A 22,523-nucleotide genomic window follows, 5' to 3' on the forward strand; every position below is an offset into this window, starting at 1 on the left:
GGGGTCTTGAGGACAAGGCAGGTGTAAAAAAATCAGTGATTAGTCAAAATAACAGTCCTGAGGATGAATCGCCCCAAGCCAAAGTCGACCCTGAGGACCAGAGGAGGCCCGATGGGCAGCCAGGAGCACAGTCCTCAGCCCCAGGCCACCTCAGGCAGGTGTCTCGGTGTCTGGGGGGTGCTGGGGCTGGAGGGTGTGAACAGTAAGCATCTGCTCTCTCACAGCTGGGGCTCTAGACGTGAGACCCAGGTGTGGGCAGGGCTGGCTCCTCTGAGGCTGTGAGGTCTCCTGCTCCCTCCTGCTGCTCCGCTGACGAGCCTGGGTGAGCCTTGGCTCTAGGTGCGTCACGCAGGTCTGTCTCCATGCTCGCTGGCCTTTCCCCGTGCATCTGTGTCCCAACTTCCCTTTTATAAGGACACCAGTCCTGTAGGGTTAGGACCCACCTGCTCCAGCACGATCTCATCTTAACCAATTTCATCTGCAATGACCCTGTTTCCAGATAAGGTCACATTCCAAGATACTAGAGGTTAGGACTTGAACACATGAGTTTTGGGGACACCGTCAGCCCATAATGAGTACTCGCCGTGGAAAGGAAGACTAAGACAGCGACTAAATTTACTCAGTGTATCTGACACGTGACTTGTGGCTGTTCTACAAGCTTGTGATTTGGAGAAATAATTTCTCCGTGGCATCTGAACTATGAAAGATATTAGCGCAGTTAGAAGCTGTGAGTCCATTAGCAAGTGTGTCACCTAAATGTCATTCACCTGGAGATCACAGCCCTGTGTCATCTGAAGTCTGGGTGGCAGAGAGCATCCTGGAGTGGGAAAGAAACGGACCTGGATTTACTACTGCATCTTGGCAGGGGGCAGGGTAGGACCGGGGGTCACAGACGCAGAGGTCCCCCTTCCAGGTCCTCGGAATAAACGGAAAGGCCGTGACCCTCAGTTATTGATGAGACTCAATTATTGACCACAGGCGTGATGTCAGTCCTGAGACCTGATTGCTGAGGTCCAGGGTTCTGGGTATTAGAAACCCATTCCTGTAAGATGAGCAACTCCATGGGGGAAGTTCCCTTTGGGGTCCAGCAGCTGGGGGTTCTGAACGTGCCAAGGAGTCTCTAGAAACGACAGGGGGTGTGAAGCGTTGAGCTCACCAGGAAGATGGGGCGTGAACCAAAGGCCACCCGGGAGCAGAGGGTCAGGGTGACGCGAGGATGGGTGCGGGGCCGGCGCTGCGCCTGAGTCACAGAACCGGGGATTCTGCAGCTGGGCGGAGGGGAAGCGGCCCGAGGGTGTCCGGAAGGTCACCCAGCTCAGAGGCCAGAGAGGACGGGGCCGGGGTCTGCTGCTGGCCCACAGTGGCTTCCACGTGGTCTCACATTTGAACACCGAGCGGCGCCGGGTCTGATTCCTAAGACCTGGCAGATGAGAAGCAGCCGCGAAGGGTGGGGACGGAGTGAAGTCCCGCAAAGGAAGCCCTGGCTCGGCTCTCACCCCCAGAAACATGCAGATCCGGCCACCAAAGGCCTCAACGGCTGTGCCGTTTTTAACATAAAAGTTCACCTTTCACTTTCCTAATTTCCCCAGAGTTTGCTCTTGAGGGAGGGGAGAGAAATGAAGAGTAAGGTTTTTATCCAGGGATGACCTTTTTTCTCTGAGAAACCTTTGTAAGAACCTTTACTCCTAACGAAAGAGACTTTCAATATAATCATTTAATGTGACCAAGAATCCAATATCCCCGAATCTCCACCCACAGGTGTTCAATACCCTCTAATGTGTACGAACAGTCACCCCACCTTCATTATCTGGAGCAGAATGAAAGAGCCAGAAAGGCTAACACTGAACAAAGTAGCCCTGGAGACAGGTGGGTTTGGACGCCGGTGCTCTCTACTGGTTCCAGAAAAATAAAGAAGCAGCATCTCCAGCCGGGCCCATAGGAGCGGAAGCTGCTGAAACGCGGGGACTTACCACCTGCAAACCACCATCCAGGTGAGGCCTGCCAGGCCACAGACGAGCACGGCGCCCAGCACGATGGAGACCATGGACGCCCGCGGGAGCCTCCCGGAGTCTGGAGCAAGGACAGAGCCAGCCGGTGAGCCTGCCCAGCTGAGGGCAGCGGCCAGTGCACCCTCCCAAACCCCAGCCCCACCCCCAGCCGCCCGAGCATCCCTGACCCTGGAAACCAAGTTCCTCCGGGTAATTTTCCTTCCACGGACCTCCTCGCTCTGCCCCGTGGGCGTCCCTCCCCTGCTGTCTTTGCTGTGCTTGGAGTTGAGCTCCACGGACCTCCCTGCTCTGCCCCGTGGGCGTCCCTCCCCTGCTGTCTTTGCTGTGCTTGGAGGTGAGCTCTGCTCTGTACTGAGCTCTCCTTTTCCTACTGCAGGAGCTTTAATAAAATGTCTTGCCATTGTAACAGGTCCCAGTGCATAATTTTTCTTATGACTGCTTATGAAATAGATTTCTTAGTATTCTTTTCTTATAATTTTTCTTACAGGAGCTGGAAGCCAAGTTATGATTCCTAGATTTGCAGCTGAGTGGCTGTGTGACCCTGAGCAAGTCACTTACCCTCTCTGTTCTGCACATGGGGATCAAACTTCGTGCTTCCCTCCCGGAGATAATTCACGGGGGGGTGAAACTAGCTGAGGGTCTGGAGCCAGCCCGCCCCGCCCAGGGTTTCACAGCGGTCCTGCGTCTCAGACACAATCTAGCTTCAGGTACAAACCGGCTGGCTCCCTGTTCTCACCCAACATCAGAGGCTGTGGCAGCGCGGACACACATGGCCGGAGGGTGACCCTTCGGTCATCCCTGCCTGTATGTCGACACCCCCTCCCAGCCTGGATGCCCGAGGGCCGTGGTCTCACCCACGCAGGTCCTGCCGTCCTCGCCGAGCACGTAGGGGTCGGTGCACTCGCACTGGAAGCCGCCCTTGGTGTTCTTGCACCGGGCAGACGCGTGGCACGGGGGTTCCATCACGTCTTCACACTCGTTGATGTCTGCACACACGACGAGAGGTCAGGGACAGCCTCCTGCTTCCCTTCCCCACGAGGCTGGTCCCTCCCCAGCTCTGTCCCCTGTCCAGGAGGCAGAGGGACATCACCCCATGTCGGGGCCGCGTCTCCCCTGGATCCCCGCACCTTTGAAAAGAGAACGTCCCCTGATGTCCCGCGGGCATTTCCCTCCCGCCCCACTTCTGCTCACAGCGGCCCTTCGGCCGCTCAGGAGACAGCCCAGCCCATGGCCACTCTCTGCCCCGCTGGCCTGACTGCTTCTCCTGGCCCGTCCCTAGTGGCGGCCTCAGGCCCGCAATCCCTCTGGTGCCAGTGCCGATCCAGACTCAGTTCTGTTCGTTCAAATTCTGCCAGGTGCTGCAAGGGCCCGAGGGTGAGGCAGGTCCCCGGAGGTTCAGGCCACACAGGCCAGCAACCTCGCTCAGACGCGGGCACGTGGACCCCCTGGAGGCCGCTGGTGCTTTCCACACTGCGGAGGACTCCACCCCAGGGCGGGACTCGAGAGTGGGTGGGAAGGAGGCGGGTGAGGGCCGGTGGGAGCGAGTCCGCCCACCCCGAGCGGACAGCTTCCAGCCACACAGCCGGCTCTGGGCCTGGGCCTCCACCCACCGCTGGGAGAACACCGGCCGTGCCGCCGGGAGCTGGGACCTGACACCCAGGACCACAGAGCAGGTGGGTGTGGTGAGTCCCCCCAGACAAGGAGCGTGTGCGGCCCCCGCGGTCTCCTTCTGTCGGAACCCATAACCACGACCGGACCCCAGGTTCCTGTTTCCAAATAACATGCTATCTTTTCTGGCCAATTTCAGGAAGGAAGCAGCAGAATGTCAAAAGAAGAAACATGTCCTGAATACATGCTGTGCAGCCACATCACATCGGCAAACGCCACACGCGTGTGTCCTCGTAGGTGGCCCTTGTTCTGAGGGAATGAAGTGAACCTGGGCTCAGCGTCTGCCACTGGCTGAGCCCCTCACTCCATCCTGGACACTGGACTGCAGAGAGGGTGCATAAAACAAGGCAGGTTCCTTCTTTCCTGGCTCTGGAGGCCTGAAGTGCAGACGCGGCCCTGAGCACACTCGGAGGGAAGCATCGCTCCCGGCCTCTCCCAGCTCCCGGGGCTGCTGGCCGTCTCGGCTTCCTCCGCCTGGCTGCCTCTCTCCCATCCTCCGTCCTCACGGGGCCGTCTTCCCTCCATGCCTGTCCTCCTCCTAGAGGGACACCAGTCCTCCTGGACCAGGGCCCACCCTGATGGCCTCATTGGAATTGGACTGCACCTGCAAAGACCCTACTCCTAATAAGGCCACATCTGAGGTCCTGAGGTTTAGGGCTTCAACATACCTTTTGGGGGGACAGAATTCAACCCCTTTCACTCCAGGGTCAGGTTCTTCCCATCAGAAGCCAGAGCGGGGACTGTAGGGTCTGGTCTCCTGGTCCGGGGAGTCCACCCAGAATGTGTGGCAGCCCCACACGGGTGGTGAGGGCCGTCTCAAGCCTGTGTGCCCCCAGATCCCCACGTCAGTCTGCACCATGGCCATGGCTGCTCCTACCGGGACAGCTGAAGACCGCACCCCCGGGCCCAGCTACAAACATCTGCACGCTGTTCCACTTCCCTAGGCACATGTGTGCCGACAGCAAGCCTCACGCTCCCTGTAGGTGCAGAAACGTTTATTTGTCCTCATTTATTACAGAACCTCTCGGCAATAACAGGAGCGAAAAGCCACGGACACATTGCTTTTTATCCTTTTGGATTCACGACTTCAAAGCCCTCGAAAGAGACTCATTACACTCATTTGCTAATTTTTTTTTTAATGTGATGATTTTGGGGGCTAAGCAGGATTTGAACAGAGAAGAGAGAACGAGTCTCCTTAGAGTTTGTGGATTAGATGTTCAGTTAAACGCTGTTGCTGCCCTTTCTGCAGCCATGGACGTGCAGGTAAGCGATTGCGCTGAGGACGGGCTGCAGCCCTTCTGTCTCATCTGTTCACAGCGGAAGTGAAATTCCCTCCCTGCTACATCCAGAGTCATTTTTTTCTCGCAATTCTTGGCTTAGAAACTTCTAGTAGAGGCATAGATGAGGCGAAAAGTATCTGTGTAAAGGAGCGAGCCCTCGTCCTGCTTCCTGTCATATACTTATGTTAAAGATATTCTGCCCTAATTATCGATGTGTCCAGACAAAAACACAGGGTTCTATAAACAGAGTCAGTACCCTCCTCCCTGGTCCTATCTCGCTGTGCCCATGTGACCGAGCTTAAGGAGCTCCTGTCTCCATGGGACGCTTATCAATGTCGAAATAAATAGGACCCCCTGCTTGTTGGAAAGTGGGTCCTCACTGCCCACACAGCTCTGTAACTCGCCGTTTACTTAGTGATGTGCTGACACGTGCCTTGCACGTGCTTTCAGGACGCGGTTAGCTGTTAGTATGAAAAATTACGTTAGAAAAAGACAGGAGGTGGGGGAGCTGACTGGGAGGTGGGAGGACGTTGGGAGTAGAAGAGCGATGCTGGCATCGTTTGGACCATCGCTAGGGCGCAGAAGGCCTCCCTCGGGGAGAGTCTGAGCTGGGCGTCGGAGCGTAACCAGGGGCAGCGGGTGAGCCCGTGGCACTGACCCTCCTTTACTCTCTGGTTCTAAGCTTTTCTCCTTTATTATTTGTACCTTGTAGACCCCTAGGAATAGAGCTTCGGGGTCATAAATAGCTAAAACAAGTAGCCAGCATGATGCAGCATAAAAGGTCCAGGGGTTTTTTCAGTAAAGACGGAAGGTACACATGTGACGTTTACACCTGGAGCACGCGGGGCTCTCACCCACCCCCACCGCCTGCCCCGGGCTCGTGTCCTTGCCCTGCCGACACCAGGACCACAGCCCTGGGTAACAGGGATGTTTTAATTCTGCACCAGCGCTAAGTGGAAACAGCACTAAAAGCTTTTAGATTTGTCCTACTTTTGCTCCTGTGGGACCGTCTACAGAACATAAGAATCGGCAGCAAAAGAAGAGGCGGTTGACGGACAGAAGAGGCGCGTCCGGACGCCACCGCGGTCCAGGACGGTCGGGCTCCTGTCACGGGAGGCTCCTGGAACGTGACCCTCTGTGCGGCCTGGCCCGGCCCCCTCTGCTTCAAGTCCACCATCGTTCACGCCCAAACCCCAAGGAGACGTGGGAGGTGCCCGCTTGGCTACAGCCCACGTCCTCCTGGTGCAGACCTGGGTGTGTGAAGGCTGCCCTACCGTCTAACCAGGGCTCTCCGGCCCAGGTGCTGGTTTTGGCCGTAGATTCCCTCAAACCCTCACTTTCCCGATGAGCTCCCTGTGTCTTCCGCCCTCCTCCAAGTGGTGGCCTGGACGTCGCCCTGGAGCCCCTCCTTCTTTGCCTCCTTGTCCTTCCCCCTCACCTGGAGGGAGCGGCCGGGACCTTCCTGAACCTGGTGGCTCGGGCTGAGTCCTGAGGGTCCTGGGGCTCCGCCTCTCCTGGGCTTTTCCTGTACTCTTCCGAGTCTAGAGGCGGGTGTGGCCTCTGTAACTTTCCAGGACCCATTTTGGAGTCCCCAGAATTGAAGTGAAAACTTTGTTACTGTGGTAAAACATACATAACATGAAATGTACCATCTTAATTATTTGTCAGTGTGCCTTTTGGTCGCATTAAGTACGATCACGTGGTCGTCAGCTATGACCGCCCTCCATCTCTGGAATTGTTTCATCTTCCCAAATCGAAACTGTACAACTGAACAAGTTGGGCCTTGTTTTCATTTCTCGTAAACCAGCCCGATTCTTGCATGAGTCCGTCTCCTGCTCCTCTAGGGTCTTCCTCGTGCAGCTTAGAGGGAAACGTGAGGGAGCTTCTCCCAGGGGACGAGGGAGGCTTCCTGCTTCTGCTTGCCTGGTCCCGGTTCCGGGTCCTCCCAGGTGTAGGCAGACTGGGGCCCAGAGCAGGGAGGAGGGTGAGGTCTCCCTGGGAACGGGCCACCACAGGTGGGGGGCCTGCTCTACTGACGCCTCCTGTGGAAACACTCGTGTTTCATTGGAGCACTGGCTCTGTGAGCTCCTTCCTACAGGCCTCCCTGAAGCTCTAGCCTCTTCCTCCCCCTGTCCTTCCCGGGTCACCCCGCGGGCGTGTCGTGAGGCGACCGTCTGGGTGCTTCATTTTCTAGAAAGACATCGACTTAGGAACATGGGCCACTGGGGAGGGGATACTTTATGTCCACACAGAGAGTCCCTGGAAGATGATTATACTCGGAGACACCTCTGGTTGAATGACATTTATGTATGTTTTCATTTGGGGTTTCCTTCCAGTTTTTCTTTAAATTGAAGGATAGTTGCTGTATGGTATTATATAAGTTACAGGTGTGCAGTATAGTGATTCACAATTTTTAAAGTTATTTATTTTTCAAGGACATTTATTCTTAATTTGTATTTGAAAAATGCAGACTCCAGGGTCAAGCCACGAAAAGACACCTGTTAACGACTGACCTTTACAGACCGGAGGCCGGGAATCCCATCCTCGGCGGGTGCAGGCAACTTGCTCCGGCCCGTGGAGCTGGAATCCATGGCGACAGGAAAACACCAGCACACGCCTTCCGGACTCCTCACACAGCAGGAAGTCCCCGTCCTCCACTTTGTCCGGGAAGCCACAGGCATCCTCTGGGCCAGGTTGACAGGTACATACAGTCAGTGCCGGACCCCTTTCTTCGCCCTCCTCTGGGGCTGCATCCCCCGATTGGCCTCCCAAGGGGCTCACATCAGCAATCTCCTTCCCTCCAGGTGGGACACAGCACGGGCCCCTCTCAGCACTGACCCCCTGCGGCAAAGTCACGCCTCTAACCCTTCCCCATGTATCGGCTGTGACCAGGCTTCCCCACCCACCACGACGAGACCGCTTTAATTGAGGGTGGCCACGGTCCTCGCTGCACAAGGCAGGCTGGATCTCAGCCCCTCTCCTCTTCTGACCCCAGGGGAGCTCACCGTCGGCCAACCCTCCCGAGGCTGGGACCCGAGACACAGTTGCTCTGCTGGCAGGTGCAGGCCAGTGTGGTCCCCAGGAGGGGCCGAGGGGGGCTTCGCCTCAGACCTGCGCCTTCCCCGCCGAGGAGGTCGCGCCCGGGACCCAGCAGGGCGGGAGGCTCTTTCCTTCCCCCGAGAGGATTTGAAGCAGCTTCTCTCAGAAGCTGTGACCCCCGGGAGACCCTGTCCTTGACCCTGTAGGAGAGACGCTGCCGGTTCGCGGCTACCTGGAGGCGGGGCCTCCCTCCACGCGCCCAGGTTCATCCCCGGGATGCTGTCGCACGACTCGAACTCCTGGGGCCACGTCCCGACCCGGAAGGCATCGCGTGGCACGCGGGAGAGGCCGGTGTTGTCGCAGATGACGCGGGACAGAGAGTGCCGGCCCAGCTCCTGCCTCTGGGCTTCCGTGAACACCGCCTGGTTCTCCCACCAGAACCTCCAGGAGGACAGACGTGAGGACACGTGAGAGCCCAGTCCCTGCCACGCCGACCACTCCTGCCCACCCTCTGTGCCCACGCCATGCGGCACCGGAGGCCGGGCGCGGCCAGGGAAGGAGAGCGGCCCGGACGGCGCCGGGAGGACCGTTCTTTCCATTTAGGGACCCAGTTAACCTGCTCAGCTGCACTGATTTTCCCTGGGTGCAGAGCTGCCTCTACGACAGGAGTGACGAGGACAGAACCCCGCCTTCAGGAGGGCTCTGCGCCTGCCCTGCAGGACGTGCCCTGAGGCCCCTGCCCTGCAGGCTCTCCTCTGGCCCGTCGCCAGGGGAATTCAGCTTCTGGGAAACTGTCTCACTTTCCTCCCAAGAGGCTGCATCGCTGGCAAAGCCCACAGCTGCTGACCCGAAGGCCACAGCGCGCTCCTCTCACCACATAAAGCCCCGCTTCCAGCGCGGGAACGCTGTTAGCACCGAACAGCCCCTGCGTCCCCGCCTATCCCGGGCACCTACCGGTCCCCGTCCCTCAGGTTCCTCATTTGCTTTCCGATGATGCAGGCAAACAGCGGGCCGGTCCGCGCCCCGGGGAGGACTCTCTCGGCTAAGCCCCCGAGCCACACGTCCACGTTAGCCGGGTGCCCGTACAGGTCCAGGATCTTGTCGGCCACGCTCCCGTGGCTGGTGGCGGCTCTCAGGTCGGCCCGGGTCTCCAGCCTGGACAAGCCGCAGAATTCCCGCCACTCATTGTAACCTGTGCGGGGAGAGGGCCGAGGCCGCCCTACTCGGGATCCGGACGTTCCCCACCCGCCCCGCCAGCTGTGGGCCATCGAGACCTGGGGCTCTGGCCACAGGGTCCCCGCCTCAAATCCACCTTGCCGCCCCACGGCCTGCAGACCTCCCTGTCGGAATATTCCAGCACGGGCGGCAGGGCCTTGTGGAGAGTTTGCTCACAAACCAGCCAGGCAGCATGCGTGGGGACCAGGCTGAACCCTACACACCCGAGTGCGTCACACTTTTACCCACTTCTCGTCTCTGCTGAGCAGTGAGGCCAGCGCTCACCTGCCGTATCCACGTTCCCACGGGAGCGGCCGGAGCACAGGCGCCAGCACCCCTCCTTCCACACAGGCACACATACGCACAGGCACACACACGCACAGCCACACACGCACAGCCACACACGCACACACACAGGCACACACACGCACATCCACACACACACACACACACACAGGCACACAGACACACACAGGCACACACACAGGCACACACATGCACAGCCACACACATGCACAGACACAGGCACACACAGGCACACAGACACACACATGCACAGCCACACACACAGACACACAAACATACGGATGCACAGACATACAGACACACGCACAGACACACACACGAACAGACACACAGACGTACAGACACACAGACATACAGACACGCACATACAGACCACACACACACACACACACACAGGCAGAGCCATGGAAAGGACCACGTCTGTGTGACTCTGGGCTGCAGCTCCCTCCTGGTCTCCGGCTTGCTGGACCGCTGGTCCCCCATCCTCCCCCTCCGCGTCCCACTGCTCTCGGGGCCCGCCTCCTCCAGACCTCCAACCCTCCTCATGGCGCGTGAGCCCTCGCCTTACGCGCCATCTGGGTCTGACCAGAAGCTCGCCAAGGCTCCCCGTCATTTCCTCTCTGGTTATGTGCTCTGCCGCCCGCGGTCCTTTTGGCAAGACTGGGTCTCGTTTTATGCCCGGGGCCTCAGACACAGCAGACCCCCGACGGAAGGGCCGCGTGGACACAAGGAAACGCATCGCGCCCGGGCCAGCTCCCCGCAGGGCGCTGAGGCAGCGGGACACAGAAATCTGGGGGTGGGGGCTGGCGCTCTGACTAAACAGAGCTAGAGGAGAGGATCCCTTATTTCCAGTTAGAACGCGAGGGTACAGAGGCTTTCAAAGCCGTTTCTCAGACGTTGGCAGTAGGTCCGAGATACGTTAGAACGGCAGCTCATCCGGCAGCTCCCGCAGGAAAGGAACCGGGAGGGCCCACCTGGCAGGCCGTGGTCCCGGCCCCTCTGCAGGTTGATGGATGCCAGGTCCAGGGTCCCCGAGTCCGACAGCACAAAGAGCCTCTCTGTCAGCTCCTCGTTCATCAGCTGGTCTTGCACCTGCAGCTTGGCTGGTGTCGCCAGCAGGCCCCTCATGATGGGGTCCACACCACCTGGAAACAGCACAGAGGAGGGACGCGCTTTCTCAGGTGAGTCTCGGGGAAACAGAACAGATCGTAAACTATGCTGGTTCTGAACAAAAGCCTCCCATAATCTCAGGAATTCACCTCCAGGGCTTCCCAAGTTTCCTGGGCCCTTAGGGTGCTGCCTCGTGGTGGATTCGCCCCGTCAGAGCCCCAACGGGCCGGACTGTGATGTGTGTCTGAAGGAAACCAGGATGGAGCCTCAGGGGCGGAGGTTTTGTGCTTGTTTTTCAGCAGCAGAAACGTCACAGTTGAAGGAGGTGTTTGCTGGGTCTACAGCCTAGACCAGTGAACAAGCCCCAGCCTGGCTGAGGGACCCCGGGGCCGTCCCTGGGAGTTCTGGAGACTCAGAAACCCCAGCGAAAGCGTCTGATGAACAGGATCACTTTTCAGACCTCTGTGGATGCATTTATATTCTCCACGCCCGCTGCTGACCCGAGCACCTCCGGCCAGCGGGCAGGTGACCGCACACCCGGCTCCCCCTCCCAAGCGTGGCCCAGGGATGCGCACCTTCCTCAAGGAGCCGCCAGGGCCGGAAGAAGGCATCCCGCAGCGGCAGGAGCCCCAGGCGCTCCTGGAAGCGGGCGTCCAGCCGCCGCACCAGCGGGTGCACTGTGGCGTGTCCAAAGCGGAAGGCGGCCGTGGAGAACACGTTGGACACCGTAGGGTCCACGGCGGGGTCGTATCCCCTGTAGGGGCCCACGTGCTGCCCGAAGGCCTCAGGGCCCAGGATTTTGGGGACGTAATCCCGCAGGGTGATGATCTGCGGAGAAAGGAGAGTGGGTGGGGGCCGGGGCAGCGGAGCCCCTGGCTGGATGCGGGCTCACAGTCAGAGCGATGCCGGGTTGGGGGGCTTCTTCCCGCACAGGCCTGGGGCAGCTGCACCTCCAGAGCTGTCACTGGGGGTCTTGTCACCTGGGGGCACAGGGCAGCAGGGGAGCAGGTGCAGGAACACCCCCTGTTCCAAAGAAAGTCCTGAGCTCTCGGCTTCTACGGGGCTGTACAGGGCACGTCAGAGATACCCCCAGACACCCTCCAGGCCAGGCCAGGCCACGGAAAGTGAGGGGGACCCTCAGTGCGTGAAGACGAACCAAGGAGGCTGCTGCCCCCTGCACTCGTTCAGAAACATGACAAGGTTTCTGTCCAGCAATCAGCCCCCTTCACTCCCACTTCACCCACGAGCCCCCCGTTAACACCAGGACCTAAAGCAAAACTCAGAATCTAGTCCCTTCGCTGGGTCTGGGCATCAGAGGCTGAAGATTTGGACCAAGGTGAGCTGCAACCCCATATCCCCCCTTCTCAGCTACGTGACTCTGGGAGGCTGACCTCTCTGAACCTGTTTCCTCTGCTGGAGAAACCTCTTCCTTTGAGTTTTTGTGAGAATAAAAAATATACATGGGTTTATATGTATTAGACACATGGTATTATCTATAGACGTTCTATAGAGCACATGGATATATTAGATACTGTATGGCTTTATACGTAGCAGACATATGGTATCATATAGAGACATTATACGGAGAAGATGCATATATTGTATATGGTGTATACATCCATGCACGGATAACCACCTGTCCCCAGGTTTAAAGGACATGATACACAACCTAAAGCTCATACACGGTCGGAATGGCTTCCACGCATTAAAATGTAAGCAGGGGCCGAGATCCCTGTGTTATTCCTTTTTTCCCTTCTGAATTGTCTGGTATTTAAGAGAATATTTGGGCCCATAAGCCACATCTAAATGAGGAATATAAACCAGTAGGAAAGATTCTATCCTAGAGGGAAAGGTCTTACATTTCAGCTTATGAGTGTAGGAAGGGAACGTGTACCATTCTCAGAAACAACATGAAGGTGACAACAGAGCCTCTGCGTCCTTGTGGGCCATCCCTTCCAAACGACGGAGTGTGTCTTCTAAGTGCACAAGCCGGACTTCCCAGGCCAGCGGAGGCTGCGGCCTCCAGGTGAAGGGCCCACGGAGCCCCTCGCACCGCTGCGTGCCGTCCCCGCCGAGACCCGGACTGACTGGAGCGGGGGCCTGGCACGTGCCCGACTGGCATTCGGGAAGAGTTAGGACGTGATCACACAGAAGCCGCCACCACCTCAGATGCTGCAGCTTTTCCCACCACCGGTCGGGGCTGCAGCCGTGCCTTCTCCCCACCCCGCGAGGGGACACAGCAGCGACTTCCACTCTCACCAGTGCTCGGCTCTGATTCCTTCTGCCCCCAGCAGACGGGAGATCCTCTCTCTTCTCCGCCAGGGACGCGAGACAGCTTCACGCTCAAGTGGAAACTGTTTAGTGGTGGCGCCTCCCCGCTCCCTAACTCAGGCTCCACTTGTGATCCCGGAGGACGCAGAGCCTGCCGTCACAGGCTGGCAAGGCTCCCCTCGCCCCCGAAGCAGCTGCTTCAGAGAGCGGAGGGCTCCCTGCAGTCCACCCCACACATCGTCCCTGCTCGACCTTGGAGCACAGCCCCCATCACCAGTCTCTCGCGATCTGATCTGAAATGTAACTGGAGGCGATTTTGCCAAAAAGCCTGGATCTCTCCCCAGGGCGAGGGCTGCAGCACTGCTTCACTCTGGTCGGCGGGGCTCTAACCCTCCTTTGGAATTGCCAGGACGATGCTGAAACCCTCGTGGCGGTTCCTCACCCGCCGCGTGCGCTGGGACAGTCACGGTCCAGCGAAGCACTCCTCCCTGCCCCTCCCTGCCGCTTCTCAGGGCCGCGGCCGTACTTATTATCTCACTATTCGAGAAGCACAGGAGACACACGACGCTATTTCCAGGCCAGCAGGGGTTCTCAGAATTCTCGAATGCAAGCACCTCTAACGTACGAGTCTAGGGCCGCATGCACCCAGATAACCACCCCGCCTTCCCCGCTGCAGGGGCACACAGTGGTCACGGAGCCTTTTCTCCGGGAGGGTCCACGTGGATCTGAGATCCAGCCACTCAGCTCAGGCCCCGGCGCCGACTGGGCTCTTGTGCGTTTAAAGAAAGTTTAAGGGAAATCCTGGCTCTCGGGGAGACAGCAGGGCAGGACTCCCGGGATTGTCCCTGGGATCTGGTCTTCGCTCCTGAATTCACATTGTGAAGCACCTCTTAGAGTCAGGCTGGGTCCAGGTGCCCGGAAGCCATTAAACAATAGGGAATCTCTGTCTCCCTGGAGCTTACATTCAGGGGAGCGGCACAGAGGGAACCAAAACAAAGCATAGCTGGGGTGGTGACGGCAAGCCAGAAAGAGGCATGATCCCGGGACTTATTTCACCAGTGAGCCTGCTGAGGGGGACGGACGGCTCGGAAGTGGGGACATCATCCTAACGCTTCCTGACTGGCCAGGCCACTCTGTTCAAGGGGGTCCGGTGAGGGCTGACGGATGAGGTCCTTGATTGTCACTGAAAGCCATCACAAGACTCCTGGCCACGCTGCACTCAAATCCCCCTTCACAGGTTCCTGTGCCTTTCCTTCTTTATTTTATCTCCTGTGTGTTCACATCTGTCAGCTCGTTTACACCAAGCTGCAGTGTTCATCCGGGCAGCAGGCAGACTATTTGTGTATCAGATGCCCGGTTTAGAGTCTACCTGTCTACGTACCGTGCCGTGCAAACACGCGTGCACAGACACACACACACACACACACACATACACACACACACACACACACTCTCTCTCCACAAGCCCACTCATCCAGGGCCGGGCATGCAAACACGCGTGCACACACACACACACACACACACACACTCCACAAGCCCACTCATCCAGGGCCGGGGCTCACCCAAAGCACCCTGGTATTAAAACACTGACGTCCTTCCTCAGCAGAGGAATCACAAGCCCCCAGCTGCTGCCCAGCCTCTCCTGGACCACGTCCAAGTCCCCCAACCCACCAACATCTATGGGGGGGCGCCAGGCACAGCAGGGCTCTGTAGTCTCTGCTCTAACTCCTGGGTGGCTGGGCCACAGTGGACCAAAGGTGGGCAAGGGACCGGCAGTGCCTGGGGATGGCCCATCCCGTCATGTGGTCCCCGTGAGAACTCGGACAAGACCCAACTTCCTCCTTTGTAAAACAGGACTTACAGGGTCACTGAGGGGATACAGGGATGCTCTCAAGGGCCTGCTGTAGCGCCCAGATCAGAGACGCATGACTAGTAACCACTGGTTTAAAACAAGGCACTCCACCTTCATAACAGCCCTGTGAGACCAGCGGACTTAGTAAGGTTATTTGATGGACGTAAGGAATTTTTCCAACTTCGCTCCATTATAATTGGCCAACTTGACACTCCACCCAGTATCCTCTGAGTCAAGATGAAAAATATCATAATAAATCCTTACTTTAACGTGCTAATTTGCAGATCTCATACAGACTGTGTTTCTTTTCATTCTCTCCAAAATATCAAAATACCAAAATCACTGGTGGACACCCATCTGAAAGGGTCGCCATGAGGACTACATGAGTTAGAACCCTCAGAGCGCTTAGAACGGTCTGGATATCCGGGGGAGGCCGGAGGAGCCCTGCCTGTTACTACTGCGGTCAGCCTCCTGGTGGGATAATCGCCGCCAGCCCCTGAGCAGACGAGCAGCTCCCACGGGACCGCCAGGGACCCAGGGCTTCAGACGGGAGCGAGGTTAATCTCGACGCAGGGCGTCCACCCACAAGGCTCTGAGCGCCCAGGCGGGGGGCCCACCAGACCCCCGCACCCACCCTCGCGGGGCGCCCGTGAGGCCCCTGCACGCACCTGGTGCAGGGCGCCCACCACCTTGCGCGCCTCCTGGTAGGCCGTGTCCGCGCTCCAGTGCGCATTGAGGGCCTTGAGCGCGGCGGCCAGGCGGTTGTGCTCGCGCAGCCACAGCGTGTGCAGGGCCGCCAGGGCGGGGACCTCGCTGGCGCGGCCGTCCCCGGCCAGGAAGCAGGGCGCGCGGGCCCCGGGGGCGCCGGGCCGGGACGCGCAGGCCGGGGGCGCGGGCGGCGGCGCGAAGGGCAGGAAGGCGCGGCCGGCGTCCCGGTAGCGCGCGTTGACGAGCAGCAGCCCCTCGGCGCTGGTCCAGTTCCGCAGCCGCTGCTCGGAGGCCGGGGAGCTGCCGTACACAGTGGACGCGTCCAGGAACGAGGTCAGCCCGTTCATCTGCTGGCGCGGGTTCGCCCAGGACACGTTGCCGAAGAAGGCGCCTTGGGTCCCGGAGCCGCAGGTGGGTGACGAGCGGTAAAAGGGCAGACAGGTGACGCCCGCGGCCGGCGAGGCGTTGGCCTGGAGCTGCGGGAAGGGCACGGCGGGTCAGCTGGGGTCCTGGGCCCCCTCCTCGGAGACGCTAGGCGCCCCGGGGCGCCCACCTCCCTCCAGCGCCCCAGGGTCCCGTCCGCTCTTTCGCGGGCAGCCCTTCTCCTTCCGGGGTCTCGGCGATTAGACTGGTCGGAATTGCCTTTGCTCTGACTCATGCGGCCGTGTGGTGGCGCCCACTTCCCCCGGCCCCCCAGGTCTTCCTTTTGGTGTGTTCTGCCTCGCCTGGGGGCCACCTCTGCGGACGCCAGGGGTACCCCGCCTGCTGGGTCTCCTTGGCCCACCAGGAAGCCCCTCCTCCGGCCTGTCCGGCCTTCCTAGCTCAGGGCGCCACATGCGGAATCCTGGCTGCTCCGCCAAGGTTTCTGGAACAAACGTGAGTGAAGACCCCAGCCCCAAGCAGTCTCTGCTCCTAGGTGGAAAATGCCCCTTGCCAGCCTCGGAGATATTTTCTTAGGAAAAGTAATTAAAAACCCTGCCTGTATGTCTCTTACGTTGCAGGTCGGAGGGAAAACCAGAGCAATATTAACAGACAACAGTTCTGCAAAATCTCTGTCGGAAGTTCACGGCGCCTGCTCTGAATCTAGCGGTTGTATCCCCAGTGGCTTGTCTGTTAGGCACGCACGTGCGGCCGAGATTCAGGTCAGAGCGCGTTCTCTGCTTCGCTGTTTGTGGCAGCGGAACAGCAGCAAAACTGGAGGCGACTCCAGTGCTCATCAGTAAGGAAATCGGGTTAAACAGGTCAAAACGCAAACGCGGTGGGATAGGGAGGGTCATGAAACCCAGCCTCTGTCCTTTTAATGAGACAGAAGTGTAAGAACTATTGCCAAGTGACCCAGACCAGGTTCAGGACGTGTGCACAGTAGGACACAAAAACTGTAAGGTATAAGCACACACACACGTAATCTTATACACATATATGTGCAGACAACGTCTGGCAGGAAACACAGGAAACTCATAATGGCTGTTGCCCCCTGGGGACAGGACCGGAAGTGACTTGTGTCTGAGCTCTGAAGACAGCATCTCTTAGTTTCATAGTAAAAATGAGGAAGTTTAAAAATTCTACCTGTATGGGAAAACACGGGCTTCGGTTCTCACAGGTCCGCTGGCAGTCGGCCCCGCCCCCGAAGGCAGCGTGGCTGGCGCTCTGTGGCGTGAAGGCCAGGTCGTGGTCAGTGTACTGTCCCCACGCCATCAGGAGGTCAGAGTACTGGGCGTCCTCCGTCACAGCCTCGTTGGAAACGTGGATGACCTGCCTGCTCACCTCCCGGACCTGAGCGGACAGACCAGCTGTCACGTGTGGGAGGCCGTCCTGCGGGGCCGGGGGAAGCAGACCCCTGGGGTGCGGTTAGGCCGGGGGCTCAGGGCTCCACGCTCATTCACAGGACGCTGGCGCTCCTGGGGCAGGCTGGGGTCCCTGGGGGCCCCCCGGCTCTCCTCCCCGACGTGCACGGGTGGTGATTTAGGGCCGAGTCGTAGTTTCCTCACTTGTAAATAAACATAAAAATGCTGACCTCTGGGGACTGTCGTGGGGGTTACACTGAGTCATCTAGCGATTAGTGCCATTTAATGCTGGGCCTAGAGGGGCAGAGCCCTGAGCCCGAGGCTTGTTCCCAGGCCTTGAGGCCTGGTGGCCTTTGCCTGGCCTGAGTCAGAATTGCTTGGGATCGGTGACTTTCTCCTTTCCACTTTTTTGTTTCTGAACCAGGACGTGCCCGTCCCACCATTGCATTTGGGGGGCAGGCTTGCTTTCTGGTTTCATAGGCCCCAAAAGAGGGGAGTTTTGCCCCCCGAGGGGTCACACCCAGAGCTTCCCCATCCCTGATTCAGATTATTCAAAGGATGAGATTTGGGGGTCTGAAAATGGTGAGATTTAGATCAGGTTTGGGATTTTGAGTTGATGCTGTGGCGGGCTGAGACTTTGGGGGGCCTTGGGATGGGGGTACATGCAGTTTGCGTGTGGAATGGATATGACTTCTGGGGTCAGAGGGGGACTGGTAGGCAGGGTGATGGCCCCTGCAGATGTCCATTCCCCCATCCCTGGAGCCTGTGAATACATCACATGGCAAAGGGGACTTGGCAGACGTGGTCACTTTAAGGACCTCGAGATGGGGGTGAGCCTGGATTCCCAGGGGGTCAGGTCTAACCACATGGGTCCTTAGACTCTGAGACCTTCCTTGACTCAGGAGAGATGTAACTTCAGGGAAGAGGCGCAGAGAGACGCAGCCTTGCTGGCTCCGGGAGGGGGGATAAGCTGAGGAATGTGGGTGGCTGCCCCCTGGTTTATTCACTGAAGCAAGCAGTCGAATTGGGGACAAATGATGCATTTTTGGACCCAGGTGCTCAGTAGATCAGGTATGAGTTTGGTTGGCACAGGATTTGCCTCTGGGAGTAGGTAGCGGTTATCATCTTTGCCACTTAAATGAGTGAATTAACCAATTATAAGCGTCTTTGAACGTGTCTAGTCTTGTACCTATTTGTAAAGAGCGTAAAGCTGGATGAAGGTTAACGCTGTGTTGCTCCACTCGCTGGCTGAGTGGCTCTCATCTGTCAGGGCCAAGTGTCCGAGCCGTAAGGGGAGGAGCCCTTCTCCACCCCACAGGGGCCGGGAGGCCCATCATATAAGCGCCCGCCCAGGGGCCGGCCCGACTGAGCGAGGTCTCATCAAAGCCTGGCTCCCTCCAAGGTGAGGGGAGGTTCGCTCCGTTCTGGGAAACCAGCGGCACTCACCGGGGGCAGGGGGAACCCGTTGTACAGGAAGTGTGGGTTCCAGCCTCTGGGTTCGCTGATGCCGTCTTCGTAGGCGGGGGGCAGCCACCTGGCCAGGGCTGTGTTGGCGGCTCCCCACCTAGGGTGGTCTCTGTGGAGACAGCGGGGCTCCGTGTTTGAGTCAAGGAGGGACGAAGCAGCAGGGCCGATGCAGTGAACTGTCCCCAGGGACACAGTGGAGCCGGCGCCCCTGGGGTGATTGTAGAGGGTGAAGCCTTCTGTCCAGTGGGGACCACGTGCCCCCGTGGTGCTGAGATGCTTCCCGGGCTGTGAGGGCGCAGGTGGTCTCGAGGGAGCTGACTCCCAAAGCCCGCATGCACGTGCCCTCCCTCCTCAGCACCTGAACCTGGGGCGTCCTGCCCATCCGTGTGTCTCCCACCTTTGCTGCCCAGATTCCCTGCTTTTCCTCTGAAGGCTGCATCTCACTCGGGAGCTCACCATGGGCACCTCCCTGGGGCTCCAGACAGAGTCACACCTGAAACCCTACCGTGCTGAACATGCTCCCGTCAAAACTCCTACAACCACCTGGGCAGGATGCCCTTTCCTGTCACCTGTATTTACCTTTAGGACAAAGTTTCTGCTAGAAAGTGGAATCTTTGGAACTTGCTGAAATGTCCTAAATTCAGAAGTGAGATGGTTGTATTAATACATTTGTTTGAATCAAAAATAAGTCAAGCTTTTTCTGAGAGAAAGTATCAACAAGTCTCACTTGGTTCAGGGATTTGACAGTGAGCATGGACTCGGCCAATTAAGGTAAATGGGAATGTTTTCCATAAACAGACTGATCTGCAGTTTCATTCTTTATATTTTGACGAAAATATAAAGTGCATCTGATGAGGCAAAGTTGTGTCTAACGACATTCTGATTACAGACTACTCACAGTGGCCTCTCCCGTTGCGGAGCGCAGGCTCCGGACGCGCAGGCTCAGCGGCCATGGCTCAGGGGCCCAGCCGCTCCGCGGCATGTGGGATCTTCCTGGACCGGGGCACGAACCCACATCCCCTGCATCGGCAGGCGGACTCCCAACCACTGCGCCATCAGGGAAGTCCTCCAGACTACTTTTGAGCATGACTTTTGAGTCATGCAGGTGCCTCTAAGTCAAAGGGACCAGTACCAATAGGAACCAGTGTGTCCCAGAAATGTTTCCAGCAATGAGGAAATGAGAGACAAATGATTGGTAACTAGTCCTTGTGAAAATCACATGTGAGTAGTAAATATATACGTATGTGATCACTATGTAAATGTATAAAATAAGTATGTGACGATGTAACATTTAGAAAATACAAGAATAAAAAGCCTAGAGAGAATACATAAAAGTAAAGGACTATGTAAAAGGAGAAAATAAAATACTTTAATCATAAAATAACCTACATTTAGAAGAAAACCATCAGACAAATTAGAATGGAAATGTTAGTTCAAAGACAAAAGAAAAAAAGGGGAATTTTGTGTTAGATAAAAATTTGTTCTGTTTTTAAAAAATGGATTATTTGGGTACAAAATTGTTGTGGTGTCCAAGGCCCCTCGGCCTTTATCAACACATCCCTATGGCAATAATAGCCATGGGGGTGTTTGTCTGGTGGTTGCAGAATCTTCCAGAAAGAAAGGAGTGAGGCTGGAGTTTGCAGGTGGACAGGAGACAACTTTGCTGGGTTCTTTGAGGTCACGTGGCAAAAGCATTTGAATTGGAAAAGATTGGGATCTAGGCTTTCTAATACTCTTCCCCGCATCTGATGTGTAGACACAACATTTAGGGAGTGAAGTCTACAAGAATCATGGCAAGCTACAGGATTTTTAAAACTTTTAAAGTATTTGTAAATGTAAATAGTGAAGAATTAGTTGCTTTGTTTTGACACTAAATTATTTTGTACCATTGGAGACACCACGTCCACCCACCATTCTTGTATAAATGGGGCTGGTTTGGATGCTCTGTCCAGAAGCAAAGGAACCACGGGCTGCCGAGAACCGTCTAAGCTCTTGTTTGAGGCGAGAGCCCACAGTTCAGGCAGGGACACCCCGGGGTCCCTGACGCTGGAGAAGAGGGACTCTGTGGCTCACTCCCAGCCCTGCCGCTGTGTCCAGGGGCCACTCAGGAACGATGAGCAGCAGTAGGTGGTGATGGGTACTTTTGCACGTCTGAAGGGACAGTAAGTGGGGATCATTCTAGTTTTAATACTCCGTTGGTCCCCAGCGCAACCAAAGGGGCTTAATTTGCAAAACCATATGGGACAGTAATGCATTTAATCAGCTGCAGTAAGTCAGCTTTAACACGGAGTTCTGATCTGTTTCAGTTGGCCTGTCTTTATTGAAGTTCCATAAAGTGAAGCTCTTTCACTCAATTGAGAATAATGAGAATGCTGATTTAACTGCTCAGGGGACTGGGTTTGTTTGTTTGTTTGTTTGTGGTTTTTTTCTGATTGACAGTCATGTTTCAGCAGCTCCCGGGACATCACATGGTTTCTGTGACCGTCTCACCCTCTGGTCGGGTCAGAGCCCAGCCTGCTCGGCAGGACCCAGGGGCACCATGTGGGGACCTCGCAGCCACCAGGCGGGGCCCCCTCCAGGCTTCCGGCATCGCTCTCCGATGCTGCTAGGCCGGAGCAGAATAACCGCGGCGGCCCCAGAGGTCAGCTTTCACCAGCACGTGCTTCCTTTAGTAGATCTGGGTTGACGACCACATTGGAAATGGTCGCAAGGCTGACGACAAGCAGGTGACACGTCTCTGGAGGAGAGTTTCACAAGGGAGCCAGGTGTCTGCTCCCCCCGCGGCTCCACGTCACTGGGATTTGTTTGAAACACCAGCTGCTGTCTCTCAGACACCAGGCAGCTGAAAATCTGCTCTGGGGGCTATTTTTATAACAAGTGGATGCGTGAACATTTGAGGTTGGAGTGGGCAGGTTTTGAACTAGCAAGTCTGAGCCTGCAGAGAGAATCGGCCACCTTGGGGCCGATACTCAGCGGCCCTTGTGCCTCATTTATAAAACAGTTAGCGAGGCTTCAGGGTGGTATCACTTGAGTTTTCTGAGCAGGTATGCTATGTTTGGGGCAGAAAAAAAGTATGAAGTCCCTGCTGGTCCTTTGGATCTAGTTGCTGTAAATACTGTGACACAAGATTCAGTCGTCATCACGGAAGGAAAGAAAGGGACTCGGCCTCCACCCACAGTTCCCTGGAAGGTGCGTCCCCCAGAGCCCGTCAGCAGGGGGCGTTGGCTGCCCCCTCCTCAGCGGGCGGTGGGGTGACAGCAGAGAGCGGAGCCGGGAGGGGCGCCATGGGCAGAGGAGACCCCTGACCCTGGTCCTGCCGTCCATGACCCCACATCCACCTGCAAGTACAGTTTCCCCAGAACACGGCACATGGGGCCCTGGGGGTGCCGGGGGCCCAGAGGTGGTTGGGGTCACCTGGAATGTTTGGGGGTTGCCAGAACGGACTGACCTTCTGGAAAGAGCGATCAGAGTATGAGACGGCCTGAGTCCGTGGCTGAGAGTGGGCAGCAAATACACAGAAAAAGAAATGGAAGAAAGTTGGGATGACCTCAGGGACACCTGAAGTTTATGATTACCATCGCTGGTAAAAGTGGTACCTGGTTGCCAGGGAGCTGCAGACTTTAAAATCTGTGTCTTATTAAAGATACACACAGAAGTATTGGAAACATGGGCGTAAGGAAGAGGCTTGACCACTTCTTAATATAATGGAGTCAATATTGTCCACTTTCTTCAATGAAACCTCAAACAATCTATGGGGACTCTGCCCTGATGACGCCTGTCATGTTCCAATACAACTTACAGGTGAGAGCGAGGG

The 22,523-nt window shown here is 57.1% G+C and overlaps 1 protein-coding gene across 3 annotated transcripts in view; it reads right to left on the reverse strand.

Moving 5' to 3' along the window:
* Positions 1-1,966: 1,966 nt before the first annotated feature.
* The window catches only part of TPO (thyroid peroxidase), a 32,146-nt gene continuing 11,589 nt past the window's right edge, over positions 1,967-22,523 (reverse strand). Inside the window, exons 5-14 of one of the 3 annotated variants that reach the window (XM_030844515.2) lie at positions 18,689-18,818; positions 17,025-17,231; positions 15,419-15,934; positions 11,203-11,455; positions 10,492-10,662; positions 8,951-9,188; positions 8,229-8,437; positions 7,471-7,641; positions 2,864-2,995; positions 1,967-2,070 (exon numbers count right to left, since the gene is read on the reverse strand). In XM_030844515.2, the coding sequence (XP_030700375.2) occupies positions 1,967-2,070; positions 2,864-2,995; positions 7,471-7,641; positions 8,229-8,437; positions 8,951-9,188; positions 10,492-10,662; positions 11,203-11,455; positions 15,419-15,934; positions 17,025-17,231; positions 18,689-18,818 (2,131 nt within the window). The remainder of the gene's footprint in view (positions 2,071-2,863; positions 2,996-7,470; positions 7,642-8,228; positions 8,438-8,950; positions 9,189-10,491; positions 10,663-11,202; positions 11,456-15,418; positions 15,935-17,024; positions 17,232-18,688; positions 18,819-22,523) is intronic. The other 2 variants (XM_030844517.2, XM_030844516.2) reach the window with 2 other exon arrangements.

The sequence above is a fragment of the Globicephala melas genome, chromosome 12 (genome assembly GCF_963455315.2).
Source record: "Globicephala melas chromosome 12, mGloMel1.2, whole genome shotgun sequence".
In the NCBI taxonomy this organism is placed as follows: domain Eukaryota; kingdom Metazoa; phylum Chordata; class Mammalia; order Artiodactyla; family Delphinidae; genus Globicephala; species Globicephala melas.